The 14,958-nt window shown below is 37.6% G+C and overlaps 2 protein-coding genes across 2 annotated transcripts in view; both read left to right on the forward strand.

Moving 5' to 3' along the window:
- Positions 1 to 1,406: 1,406 nt before the first annotated feature.
- Smp_150130 (hypothetical protein) lies at positions 1,407 to 1,706 on the forward strand (the record flags this gene model as incomplete). Its single annotated transcript, XM_018796530.1, has 1 exon — positions 1,407 to 1,706. The coding sequence occupies one exon, from the start codon at positions 1,407 to 1,409 to the stop codon at positions 1,704 to 1,706; it is 300 nt and encodes a 99-aa protein (XP_018651663.1).
- A 10,080-nt stretch (positions 1,707 to 11,786) lies between these two features.
- The window catches only part of Smp_150120 (hypothetical protein), a 4,279-nt gene continuing 1,107 nt past the window's right edge, over positions 11,787 to 14,958 (forward strand). Inside the window, exon 1 of the mRNA XM_018796532.1 lies at positions 11,787 to 11,843. The gene's annotated coding sequence lies outside the window, so the exon portion shown is untranslated. The remainder of the gene's footprint in view (positions 11,844 to 14,958) is intronic.

A 14,958-nucleotide genomic window follows, 5' to 3' on the forward strand; every position in this document is an offset into this window, starting at 1 on the left:
GGAGGGTGAAGATATGATCAATACATCCTTGACCAGAGCGGAAACCAGCCTGCTCCTCTCGAGCCAATCTTTCTCAGGTTTTGAACAATCTGCGAGGTATGGCGGAAGTCAATAGTTTGGACACAACGCATAGTAGACTTATCCCCCAATAGTTATTGAAGAAATGACGTGAACCCTTTTTAAAGATAGGGACAACTATCTACTCATTCGATGATTTTGGAACACTCTAATTGCTAGATCTTAGTAAACAACTGTCAGTTCCATAACCAGAAAGTCACCACTATCTTAAAAAGGACAGGGGGTAAGTCATTTGGACCTGGTAGTTTGTAGAGTTTCAAGAGTTGAATTCCGTTGCGGACTTTCACCTCGTTAGGTGCATATCATTGTCACTTAGTCTTACATGTATCAAAAACTCGATAACAGCTTTACACTAAAGCACTGGGGATCTTAATATTAGACTATTTTTTCCAAGTTTACCCAAATCTCGAAGTTTCATGAAATATTTGGAATTCATCATAATATGTACCCGAAGAAATTGATTTTATAAAATAGTATATAAAAACCTACTGAATAGCTATTTAATTTTCATCATATTCTCCTAAACTGAATAAGAAAATACCAAATGATATCGTCGATTCTAATATTAAGCAACTATTTAACAAGTAGTGCGTATTAACCCGATTGCTTGTTGACCAACGGTTAGCTTAAACTGGACACATCACATTACAACGCTAACAAAAACTTAAGACATATACCAGAAGTTCCAAAAATGTTCCGCCACCTAGAAATTCTCCTGAATAGCCAATCAATTAGATTTACTGCAAAACCCATTTATTGGTGATAAGATACGTTTGGCTAAATTATCACAATATTGTTTACATGAAAAAAAGCAGACATAATTGACACTTTACTTGCTAACATATAAATGCATATGTAATTTCTTCAGGTACAGATAAAACTAAAAGCGTATCAATATAATAAAATGAAGATCACATGATCATAAACTAAGAAGTTAAAAACAACAGAAAAGCCATCATTCATTTAAACATAACTAATATTATCGTTGATTTTATTGCAAGTGCTTTGTTTATTGTAAGCGCAGTAGAAAGACAACAAAGATGATCAGCTTAAAGAGTTACAAAGAGAAATATTCCAAGATGGGAAAATAGCTGAAATCCAACACCGCAAATATTATTGTCACTGTCGTGATCTCAAAACTCTGAAATTCGCAGAACTATTAGGTCCTAAGAAATCAAGGGGAATGAAGTTTGAAAAGTTTAATTATCCCTATCTTTAACTTCAGCATTTATAGTCAACCTTATTGTATGTGATATATATATCATTCTCTTATAATCATCTTCCAACTCTTTTATTTGAACGTGACCTATTTTCATCAATACGCGGTGATGTTGATTGAAAAACTGATGAATTCGCCATCATATTTTCAATATATTGACCAAGAATTTGATTTTCAGAACGTAATTTTAAATTTTCTTCTTTCACAGCATCTACCCGTGTGGATAAATCCTCAAGTGTATGTTGTAGCTCCAAAATCTACATTTATTCAGAACAAAATGACAAAAAAGCATAAAACAAATAAAATCAGTATTAGTTATGAAGATTTGAAAAATTTAAAATGTGAACCTAATGCGTGCAGCCATGACTTCACGCACAGTCGAGTTCAGGAGCCCTTAGTTTTTAGTTGAGCAAGTAACCATTTAGATACTGAATCGGGATTCACAATATGAGATGCAACAACAACTCTAAAAACACAAAACACTGAAAACGTTGTATCTTAGTGTCATTCATTTTGTTAAACAACTAGACTGTATTTTTACATCCATAAAATAATAGATGCTGGCTTGGTATAGTGATTGGGCATGCTTAACGCAACAATTAAACCGAGCTATATTGGTCGAAATACCTGTTCTCTAATATCCTACAATGACAAGTGGATCGGACGGTAGACTGTAAAACACAGAGCAGGTATGAGAGTTGATTGCACTGATGTATGATGGGAGCAGGATATTTCCTACGGATAACCAGCGCCTCCAGAGATCCTGGCTCTTCACAAAGAAAAGAGAGGTTGAAAGTGTCTCTTGAACTTTCGTCATGAAAATTTCGTCGGAAAATACTAATTTTCAGTAATTACAGTCTCTATGTGATCACCCACCCCGAATGCCCTGGTAAAGCTGAGTGTGGGGAGAGTCAGCTATCCCTCTCAAAATGCTCTCACATGGCCACGCGCATACAGCCACTGCCAGGGAAGTCCTACTCACTACCTTCTCGCGACATTACTATTGTTTACGAAATTGAGAGGACGAAAAGCGAATGTCCGGCGCTTTAACGAGGTTGGTGGACACGGTGAGCCCAACTAGGGGAGTTGGAAAACCCTGATTCCAAACCAATGGTGCACATGGACCCCAAGATCCTGAGGGAACAAATGGCGTACGAACCAATTGTTAGTCACCGGCTACCATGGGACTGCATCTTCTGACGTTGTTCCACTGCCTTGTGGATCAGACCCTTAGGTCGAAGGCTCCGGGTGTGGCCCCCTAAGAAAACCACCTGCTTTAGTTTGGGCACCTGAGCAGTATCACAGCCCTCACGCAAATCTCATTTGATTTGTGTGGCGCATATGTATCTGGTACCTGCTTGTACCAATATTTATGTGTATAAATAAATAAATAAACGTACATCAGTTCGAGTTGCCATACCACATTAACACAGATAAAGTTGTCGATTCAAATCCCATAGTGGTAGGAGTAGTAGGAGTATAAGCAGTAATCCGAAAGATTAGGGTTTGAAGATGTTATCGAAGGAGTATAATCCAGTGAAATAAATTTGAAAAGAAGAAAAAGAAAGGGACATGGAGAATTCAGAAGATTAGAATTTTGGGAGAACACAAAGAATACACCTACGCCAATGCAGACTATGTCGAGCCATGTCATTCAAAGTCCCTAATCATCGGTTGCTATCATCTTGCGGATCCCAACCAGGCAGTCTACACCTACCAACATGGCTCAGTCCACTTGTCAGTGACTTCATGGATTTGTGCCACGTTTTGGTCTGGCCGTCCCTAGCTTTCTTCCAACCTACTCCTACAACATAAAACATTGCACGTCGGGGCAGTCGGTGGTTGGGCATACGTAACACATGTCCCAGCCATCTCAACTGGTTGAGTTTCACTACTTCATCAATCTATCTGCCATCCTTACCTAGTACCGTTTCCTAACAACTGCATTACTTACCCGGTGGTCCCAAGATATACGAGCAATACTTCGAAGACACATATGATCGAATACTAGTAGCCTACGACTATCCGCTACTCTTACCGGCCATGTTTCACAACCATAACGTAGGACGGAACGGGCTGCCGCACAGCAAACCCGTCCTTTGGTTTGTAGACGGATATCTCGCTTACGCCATAAATGACGCAAGTTGGCAAAAGCTAGATGAGCCTTCTGTATCCGTGATGAGATTTTTTCACACACCAGATCACAAGGGCTGATGAGACTCCCAAGATAAGTGAAGCGGTCAACACGCTCAACTACTCCACTCCCTATCATTAGTTCAGGTGCCGATGCAACCTAATCTTGAAGTAACATTTTGCATTTCGTGGGAGGAAATTGCATCCCGAACATGCCTGAGTTGTTGCTTATAGTGATCAGAAGACTGCATTTTGTCAGCGTCTTCACCAAATAGAACTTTCATTAGCATATTCGGAGTCAACAAGTGAGTCTCCTGGTAGAAGTTCAACCCCTTTAAATTTGGATGAGGAAAGTGTTATTTCTAATAGCACGTCTACGATAAAGTTAAACAAGAATGGGGAGAGTGGACAGCCCAGACTAACACCATTTGGGGTAATCAATTCTGATGACAGTTCATTATAAGCTCTAACTCTACTAGTTGTGTTCGAGTAGAGAGCCTTTATATGGTTAATGTACAATTTTGGTACTCCTTCCAGTGACAAACACTGCCACAGACCATCACGACCAATGGAGTTAAATGCCGCCTTAAGGTCGAGAAATACTACGATTGTGGGGCGTCTTAATGCGTGTCTATGTTCTAGTACCTGACGTAGAGTGAATATCTGGTCTATACAACCAATTCCAGGTCGAAAACTAGCCTGGTTTTTCACCATGCAGTCAAGGATAGCTCTATAATAATTCCCACAGCACACATTATTGATGGCAAAAAAGATAAAATCACATTGACCGAAATACCACCTGTCACCTGTGAGAGCATCTAGCCGACGGTATAGTGTGAATTTAAGTAAGGTCTATAAAACCTAACTTTTTTACTCATCAAACCGTGTAATAGAAACAACTTTTATCCACAAGTGAGCTTTTACAGCAAATGTACAAATATAAAGTAAAATTAAAGTAGTGCTAACCAATGGAATTCAAGTTTAAGTTTGTCAGCAGTACAGCCTGAACAGTAGAGCGAACCGAAGACAAACTAAGACAAATATCTGGAGTGTCTAAATGAATAAACAGTAAGAGTTAGCCAGTGAGAAATTTATAGTTCTGATGAATCGAAACTAAACTTCCACAACAAAAACTAATGCTCGAAGATATTTTGTGATATGGCACAGAACTCTACACGCACCAACAATTTTCAAAGTCGATAACCTATATTCAACACATCTTTTTTAAATATTGAACCTATTTAGACTTATTTTTGTTCTATCGAAGAAAGATTTATCCAAAACCTATAACGCTATTAAAATTAACCATTTTAAGCAATTATTTTCAGTATTAATCATTAATTATTTGACAGTTTTTGGATTAAGTTAGAAGCAGAATTAATCCTAAAAATTTCTATCCTATCTAGACGAGATATTTGATGGCGGAATTTATATCCCTACCACTTACAAAAACGGTATATTTGTGGTCAAGGTGTTTGCGAATTGAACTTAACTCGATCATAAATATATGGAATTTAAAAAATACTTTCTTCACTTTAGTGATCCGACTTCTGGCGAGCTTAAATTGATGTACACTGACAAGTCCATATTATCAAAAATAACGCTCTAGATCAATTTTCAGAAGCGGTCTACACATTAAAATCTATATCAGTGTCATGAAATATAAAAAACAGGGTCTATATACCAATAAACCAACTAAACTATAATAGACACTTTACAATAGTAAGATCTTGAGAGAGCCTCTGGATGATTTATTATACCTCCACTCACTAAGTAACTCAGGAACAAGAGGACGCTCTGACGATCGAATAAGAAAAGTAAAGCATCTATCTTGGATTTTTATTTTCACTACACGACTACTGGAGCTTAATCGATAACCACCTAGATTAAACGCCTAAACAGAGAATTGGTTTCCGGAAGAGTGCATAGGTAATGATTTTGAAATCATACTATCACAAAGTTAAGACAATGAAAGTAGTCAAAGTAACATGATACTGCAATATAAATAATAGTGAGAACCTAACCACCGGTGACGCAGTTCGGATGGAACGAACGAGACGAAGTGTAAAAAGTGAAGATATCAAAACCCAAGGTACACATATCGCGATTCAACTGATTTCGGGTCACGTCATCTAATGCTTCCGACCAAATAAGAAAAGCGCACAAACCCGGTACAAGCAGCAACAAGACCTAAGTAACTAAAAAACATTCCTCAGCGCCATGATAAGGACATTATTAAGCGGGATTGGCAGTAAGTTCTTAGCATCACAATTATAAATCCTATGTAATTTACTTATTTCTGATGTGAATTCACACCCCCTAAATTACAGAAATCCATATAGTGCCCACCATCATGGTTGATGCTGGATTTTGTGTGGCCAGTAGCTACTTTACAATAGAATTAATATCGCTAAAAACACAGAAGACGTCCTAAACACGGGAACTGTGAATTAACAGATTCGTTAGTGCCCTGCCAGATTATAAGAACGATGCTAGACGCAGTGATCATCAAACTAAATTCGGCTTTGCATGTCTATAAGGTAATAAAATACTACTAAAGAGTAGATAAGAGTTAAATGATAACGTGAACAGAAGGATGCACAGGTAACGAAATCCAGCTGCGTACCAGTATTTTTGAAACAGTGCTGATTGGACTAGACAATGTACAATATAAATAAGTGGGGCTCCTGAGTTCTGCAACTTAAACGTAATTGCAAATAACTCCATTTCTACATCAACATAACTACTAATCCGCTTTTTGGAGAAGATGAATAAGTTTGACTTATCCTAGTGAAAACAATGGAACTATATTCTGTGAGATCATCACGTTGTAATTTAATAAATCATATTGTGTATCAATAAAAAAATTAAAAGGGCATAAGTTAGGGGACTACGTGTTTCATTAGAATAATACCAGACTCAAACCAAATCATGCATCAATCCGAACCGTCACTAATTCCTATGGCGGTAAATAAATCCCTAAAATCAATAACTCTGTGCGTTTTTCACATTGGATCCTGACCACAGTAGTTTTAATGAACTCACCTAGCTGAATGCACTCGGTCATGCATCCGCATCAGGTCACGAGTGGGAACGCCGTGCTCAACATCCCTTGCAATCACTAGCCAGCCTAGACCAGTCGATTCACGATATATTGATAGCCTACCAAATATATCTTCAAAACTCCCTCGATTCTCACTTTTAATTTCACCAGGTGGGTACGATTCACAGTAGAAGGTGTTACTGGTTAAAGCAAACTGGTTAAGGCAAACTCCAAATCCCTGTGGCATCTTCATTCTGAAGACAACATCAGATGTTTCATCAAGGCTAAGGAAAACCAGAGATGCGTATTCGGGGATCAGTATTCCCCTTGTATTGCAAATTTCGCCATCTTTATATTAAAGGAAAGCACCCATGCATTAGAATTAACCTGTTCTCTATGAAAATTAAGGGGGGAGAATTGCCTGACAGAGTTTGGCGACTATCACGTAACATTGATGTTAGACTACAAGAACTGAGTTGTCACATCAATTGTGTCCAGATTCAGCTGATTGAGACACCATGCAAGAGAGAAACTTAACATTATTTGATCATCTGAAAAAGCAGAGGCTAAGATAATAAAGCAACCAAATAAAATGGGTGTACAACCAGAACACAAGAGGAAATTCAGTGTAACAAAACAATACAACAACGGATATGGAACTCTGGTCAAAATATAATCTACTATTTCCTATAGAGGAACTGGAAATTATACACACCCTACCCTCAACATGCGCCTCTGAGTTGTCGTCATTATAGTAAACGGAAACTTTAATTTTTAATGCTCTGTAAATAAAGTGGAAATACCTCGTAGATCATAAAAGAAGAAACTAAAAAATATATCAACATTAAGTTCTGTGAAGACGACTGTTTTTTAACTTAAGAACGGCTTCTAACAGGCAACTGCGCACCAGTAGCTCTTTCTACATAGTCTGCTAAAGAACCTAAATAATGTTACTATGATCGTCGGAAAACTTTGTTTTTCATTTACCATCTACGCACATTGGAATGGGGACTTCAGTTTGTTCTCCATAAGCATGTAATACGTAATAATATAAGGTCGTCAATAAATTACAAACTAGTGAATTTTATCACATTTTCATTGCAAAAGCAAATACAGGATTAAGAATGTTGATGTCGATTCAAATGTTTACTGATTAATAATAGGGTAATGATCTCAATGAAATCCTAGTGACGACAAACGTTATTTCCACTGATTTTAATTTGGTTACCAATATTTCAGAGTCTGCAGTAGACGTTGAATTCTTGATTAACATCTCTAATTTCATTTTTGGTACTTGAGTTTGGACTGCATATATGTTCCTTTCATTTTTATCAACAGTAACAGAAGCCAGTCATTTGAATGGTAGTAAAACACAAGGTACAAGAGTAATTAAACTCAATGCAGCTGGGGATTACACGGTGGACAGACATGCAGTTATTATAAACGACGAAGCCGCTCTTTTGTCAAAGATGAAAAGTGCAACCAATTACTCCCGCCGTTGTCAGGGAAGCAAATAAATCACTTCAAAGATATTGCGAATATGACAGGATCGATCACTGATGGTTCTCAAATATATTTCAACAATTTACCCGGGGTGTAAAAAAGGATGAAGATGGTGTTGATAACATAAAGTATCTTTTACCAACGGTAGTGGCAGACGGATGTGATGATTCTTAACTAGCTCTCAAAAGAGGGTAAGCATGTTCCATTTATTGGTCTGATTGTGACTGACCAATGCTTACAGAGGGATTTTCAGTGAAACTAACAAAGTCAACGTCAATGTCTAATGTCCATAAGATCACATATTTTCCAGGGTTTTTACCCCACACAGTCCATTACTACCCTATTAGGATGCTGCAAACCTTGAGACTTTGTTAGAAAATAATTTAAAACTAACAAGCATCCCTCAATAAGCAGCCTTCAGACGGTAAGCAATGTCCGGCAGAGTCTGGTTGTTTTCATTTGTACAGTGGAATCATGCGATGAATAATAAAAAACAGTTTCTATTTCATTCTTTCTGGTACTATATTCGATAATTGTACAAGGTCTACAAAATAAGAAGGAAACATGCAAGCAACTGTTCTTGAGGCTCATTTCCCATAAGTCCTGAGCTTTATTCGAGCTTTCCCATTGCACACGTTGCAAGTGTTATGAGAAAAACTCATTGTTTAACCTACTGTAGATAGTCATTATCATCGTCATCATTCTTTTAGTGGGTTGTGTCATACTTCACTGATGTCATGAATTTGTTATAATTTTGACCTTAAACTTCCGATTTCCATTTTGTTTTTGACTTGTCGTCTGCTATCTGAACTCTGAAAACTCGAAAATTGAGTGTTCCAGTTATGAAATCAGTTGTTATCATTGTGATCCACCACAATATTTTGGTGTTTTGCAATGCCCGAATAAAATTTAACTATAAGAGTTTCTGCCACATCGTTAATTCTGTTATGACTTTATAAAAGTAGGCCATACGCCAATTCCTTATGACATTATGTCAGGCTTTTTATCATGTGGATCATCCACCAGTCGGAATGCGACTTGTCTAATCTTAACACTGTGCCAAATCAATGACGTTCATCTGGTATGGGCAGCCTAGCGTCCTTATCGGTCCCTTGTACGCCTAGCGCTTCCAAATAAGTCCAGAACACCGATTACAGCTTCTTCTATGTGAATCAGTTATTTCAAGCATACTCGGTTAATATAACAGACAAACAGACCACATAACACCATAAGATAGAAAATAATATTTGTACGAGATCAAGCCAAATGTAGCTGTGAACGTGGGAGTCAATAATCAACAAACTGAATATAGTTTAGGGATAGTAAATCGCATAATAATGATTCATAGGTCAAAATGAAGCGTATAATAAGATGAATATAGATATACACAATCTAATTACTCAATGGTTAAACAATAAAAATATATCTAGAATAATAGTTCAATAATAGGTCCTGGGAGTTGCCCAGACTCTTGTCTTCACCAGGATGTAACAAATTCGTTAGAAGTTGCCAAATCTCACTTCGACCAAAAACGGGGTCGGATATAACACCGGTAACTACTCAGAGCGTTATTGATTCGAACTTTTTGCAAGAAATTGACGTTACCCCCTAGCGGTTGTTTACTATTCGTAGTCCCATGAATATTTACGTAATTTCGATGTTTATCGGAAACATGTGGAAATAAACGAAGTATGATGTACGTTTCAAACATGCAATACTTCCAGCCTCCCGGTGCTGATCTTTCGTATTTTTCGTCAAGTCAATATCAGGTACAAAGACGTAAGCACTATGTCTTATATTTCGTTGCCCAAACACATAAGTTCATCAGGTTCAGGTTGGTTTAGATGAAAAACATAAAGCTTGCAACCTGCCCCACAAGGAAGTAAAGTCCCCTTTGAGCATCGAAAATGTGACGCCTGAAAATTTCTCTGAAAATTAGGCGACTGAGCTGTAAATCAGTTAAGTTCTAGTCTACCAGACGCGTTTGACGGTGGGAGGGAAACTTCCTACTGTCAGTGAAGCCATTCATGCATACTTCTGGCTTGTGGGCTGTTTTCCGAAACTACGGTTCGGGATTATTCATCCGAAGAGCGCACTGGAGTATTAGTGGTAATACTCACGTAGCGTGTCATGTGAAACGACCAAAGCATGTAAAAAGATAACAGTATCTATTTAGTTTCGGCAGGGATCTTACCATATTTATGATTATGGATCCGACGAATAACTAGCATGGAAAATCCTTTAGGATATTTGGTATGTCTTGTCACCTCAATGTTTGCGCTATTTATACAGCTTTCCCACTCCATTGTTTTCAAGCAAGCAAAATTATCGGTCGGCGAGCTTAATGGTTGTTCGAAGGAATTAAAGGAGTTCAGGTGATACACACCATTTGATAACTTTCGCCATTGAATGAACTAAATGATTTTCATTCTTACCTTTTATAGTCAGATTAAGGTAGAATTTTTGATTTTTAACTGACTAGTTTTTAGTACTGAACCAGTTTCATACGATCAATTCCTAGGAAAGAATTCTGTAAACTTACCAATGACAAGGCGCCTGCTACCACATTGTTGGTTCCACGAACATGGTGTAATTATGAAGTCGAATGGGGTTTGTCAAAGAGTCGTCAGGACTCTCGAGAGTACTTTTAATAAGTGCTTTACTTTGATTGTGTATATTGCGTGTGTCTTCCGAAGAATTTTAGTGATTACCAGTTGTTGTCTATTCATCGTTGGTAAACTACAATGATCACTGTATAGAGCCACTGAAATGTCATTGAACTACAGCCAAATAATACGGCAGTTGTATTAGTGAAGACCGAACAGTTCACCGATCCCCGTCAATATCAAGGCCAACCAATGGTCATCAGTTAATCTCACGCCATGGACTGGCCTATGCAGTGGTGGTCTCACTTTCGCTTGCATCTACTCTAACTAATGTGTTTCTGTGATAATATGCTAAGTGTTGTACGGTCTTCGAATAATCCACAGAACCTCTATACGACATAGATCATCAACGTTGATGACAAACATTTGTATCGAATACATCTACAATGGTACTAATGAGTGTTTTAGGGTTGGACTCAAATATACTGAATTTTGAGATCGTTAAACACTTCGTATCGTGGCCTACTCCGATGGTTTTATCAATATAAAAACTTGGTCAGTCAGTGTCGAAATAAAAAGCGAACCGTTATATGGTGCATCCGTTGGTCACAGGGATCCAAACGTAAGCTTTCACCAAGCGGATAATCAAAAATACGGTCATATTCTTTAAAATAACCTTCAAGTTGCTGATGTGCCCCAATATATAAGTGGCTTTTAAGTTATGTCATCCATGATAACCTTTGGGGTTCAAGTGATTGTCCTCCTCCACGAGGGTAGTGTTCAGAGAGGAGTATTACTGACCACCAAAGATAAAGATTATCCTAAAATCCAGCATATAGTCGAATTTGTTTTTTGCCATCCTTAGCTTACCAGTGTGCTTAAGAAAAAAATCAGGTTTTCATGTAATTGTAATATGATCAGTGGAACTTTTGGTTACAAATAACTATTTCATTGACAACTGGTAGCGTTCGAGATAGCTGTCGAGTACCGAACGAAATACATCAGCAGTATGTTTTATTTGGATTTGATGTACTCTACAACCAGAAAACAAACCTGAGCTCTGATGACTTGTTGAAATGGAGAATACATTCAAATAATCCATTCAGGGTTCGTATCGAACCTTTATAACAAAAATAATACGGCTTTTGTTTGAATATTATCAAAGTATGGGGTGAAATTGAAATTTGTTACTAATGCCAACACAAGACGTTTGGCGCACTTAACAAAAGTAGACTTTACTTCATCATCAACACTGATTAACGTAAGCTAGAATCGATTTTCAACTTGAAAGCAGTAGTGATTTGTAATTGAAATATAATTTACTAGTTATTGACAGGTTTGCGTTCACAAAGTTAAGAAAATTCTCTGACGGACTTTTTTAAAGAATATTTTATCACCAATTGGGGAAATTTCGGGTGAATCTTGTGGTTTCCCCTAAAGTCGTAAGAAATTTGGTGGATTTCCTCAAAGTTTGGGGAAAACCGCAAAGTATTACAAGATATGGGGAAATATTTCCCCAATATATATCTATTATAGCTTCCCCAAAATCTACGCAAAACGGATAAAATTTCCCCCTAAACAGGGAGATTGGGTCTATTTCAAATCTGAAAAGTCAGGTGTAAAATACCGTTTGTTATCAAACGTTTGCATTTTGGTAGTAAAATGTAGTCTTGGTAAATTTTATATAACTCTAATTATTTTTATTTCAATTTACTTCGAAAATTTGAAGGTCAAAATAGCTAGTAATCGGACTTGTAGCTGTCATTTTGAGGCAAGTATATTGGGCCAATCTCTCGATTTCTGGTGAAATTTTGGTCACTTTTGGGTTGACTTTGGAAAAGGTGAGATAGAAACTTCTGGATGGACGTGACAAAACCCTTAAATCTCAAGTCACTCTGGGGAATCCACAAAACACTTGAGAAACATTTGAATTATCCCTAATATTTTCCAAGACTTTGTGAAAGCTACGAATTTTCACATTACTTTGGGCAAATCTTAAGGTTCCCCCAAAATTCCTCAGAGTTCCCCAAAACCCGAAGATTGCTGGATATCCCTGATTACTGACTCCAGGATGTTACCAGGAAATCTTTTCGAAGGGAAATAGTATCACTACAAATGTTACAAGATGAAACATGTGATAAATCGGATTTTAGTTAGTGAGAAGAATCTCTCTTGAGCTTATCGACCCAGACTTTCTTCCTCTGCAGAACTAACGAATGAAAAATCAAACCGCTTGCCTCCATACTACTCAGCCTAGAAGAAAAGACAAATGTCCAGGTAATTCAGTTCTCATTGTCTAGTCGTTAGGATCCTGTGGTCGTTTCTTACAGTAAGAACAGACAAGTATGCCATCAAGTCTACACGTAAAATGAACAGTGAATGTAGAAAACAGGTAATCTCCTAAGAAAATGGCTAAAAAGGCTGTTTCATCAAAGCGACAATCAAATTTTCAAACCTTTTAAGGTTCAGAAAGACCCGAGCGTATGTCAAGCTACTACCTCTGATATTGCTACAAGTCACAAGCCCCCAGATTTTTAAGATCGCATAAACATGAGTGGTGAACGTAAGTTCAAAATAGGTCATATGACCCATTTACCCGCACCAATCAGTCCAGACCTGGACATAAATATAAGTCCCCTTATTCTACTTATTGCCGCGCAATGCGGCTTATCTTTCTCGACAATCTGAAAAATGTATGACCTACCCCAGTGGTGAACATTGTGCAAACTGATAAGTGTCGGACCCGGCCAGCCTATTTTTAGGCGTCTGGATCCTAGCCATCTCTTTTTTAGAAGGTTTTCTAAACCACTTTTAGTTACGTTGGACAGTGTCAGTCAAGCAAAGCTAATGCTTGTCTCTACCTTCCGATCTATGCATATCGTAGTGGATACGGAGGATCCACCTAGGGTAGTTGGAAAACCCCAATTCCAAACCAATGGTGCACATAGTCTCCAGGATCCCGAGGGGACAAATGACGTATGAACCAATTATTGGTCACCGGCTACCACGGGACTACATCTCCTTATGTTGCTCCACTTCCCTGTGGATTAGATCTTTAGGTCAAAGATTCGGAGTGTGGCCTCTTTAAGAAAACTACTTGCTTCAGTTTTGGCACTCAGGCAGTATCCCAGCCCTTGCACAAATCGAATTATTTGTGTGGTACATCTCTATTTGGTGCCTCCTTGTACCAATGTTTATGTGTTTGAATAAATAAATAAAATAAATATCGTGGTGCACTTAAGGACATTGACTAGCGTTTATCAAGGATCAAGTTACAGAAATCAAGCATATGTGCATTTCCGAATTCGTTTAACGTTCTCCTTATCTTGTTTCACCCTCCTTTTCCGAGACGAACTTCATTGATTTCTAAATTTTATTTCAGTGAAACGGTGTTTTTTAGAAATTTGAGGTGGATATACACTTATATTTTAAAGTAACTGGATGGAAGTTACTTTTCTGAAATAAAAATACTTGACTACTTTTAATTATCTGTAAAGAAAATATTAATTTCACTCCTACCTCATAAGACTGTGAAACATTTGTTGTTTTCTTATTTTTCATTTCTTGTTTCAGTGTTTTAATATATAAAACTATCGTCCCCCATTTTTTTATCCAATTTGTCTTAAATTTACTGCTGTCGGTTTACAAATTGTTTTGTTAGAATATGTAAAAATATAATTTTTCTGTCAATGTTTCGAATATTCGTGTGTTTGTAGTAGGTGTATTACTTACAAAGTTTTGCCATGATTTAGCTTTAAATAATAGGATTTAAAAAAGGATTTTTGTTCAAGATATATGGAACAACTGGAAACCCTATCATTCAAGAGTTTCTTAGTATCTGACGGGTTTACTAAATAGTGGAACACTGCTTGATGAGTATTGTGCCAAATTAACTGGTAAATCCAATAATCTTCCGAGCTTACTCGAGACGTTAATAAAACGACAGAAAATGAACAATCGTAGTTTTATTATGTACGATACAGGTAAAATCCATATAAAAATCACTTATTTTGTACAGCTGTTACACATTATAACATCTTAAACATAACTGCCCTCGAAAACATACTTGTAGGATGGTCACTTTTGACACTTATCCAATTGAATTAAACTATCAAAGCAATTGTTAACAGTTGTGTGATACATTTATAACTCAAATTTTAGTGGTAAGCAGAGATGGATAGTGGCTAGCAGTGGAATCCAGGACGCGCGTTTCGTCCTATTTGGGACTCGTTAGCTGGATGTACCTGCATCTCATAGTTGGTGTTCACTCTGGGACTCCAACCCAGTACCTTCGCTTCAAACGCCATCGCGTTATCCACTCGGCCACTGAGTCCTGATAGCCACATTAGCTTGTGCGATGGGGTGGAGACTGATTA

Source organism: Schistosoma mansoni, chromosome 4 (genome assembly GCF_000237925.1).
Source record: "Schistosoma mansoni strain Puerto Rico chromosome 4, complete genome".
Lineage (NCBI taxonomy): Eukaryota > Metazoa > Platyhelminthes > Trematoda > Strigeidida > Schistosomatidae > Schistosoma > Schistosoma mansoni.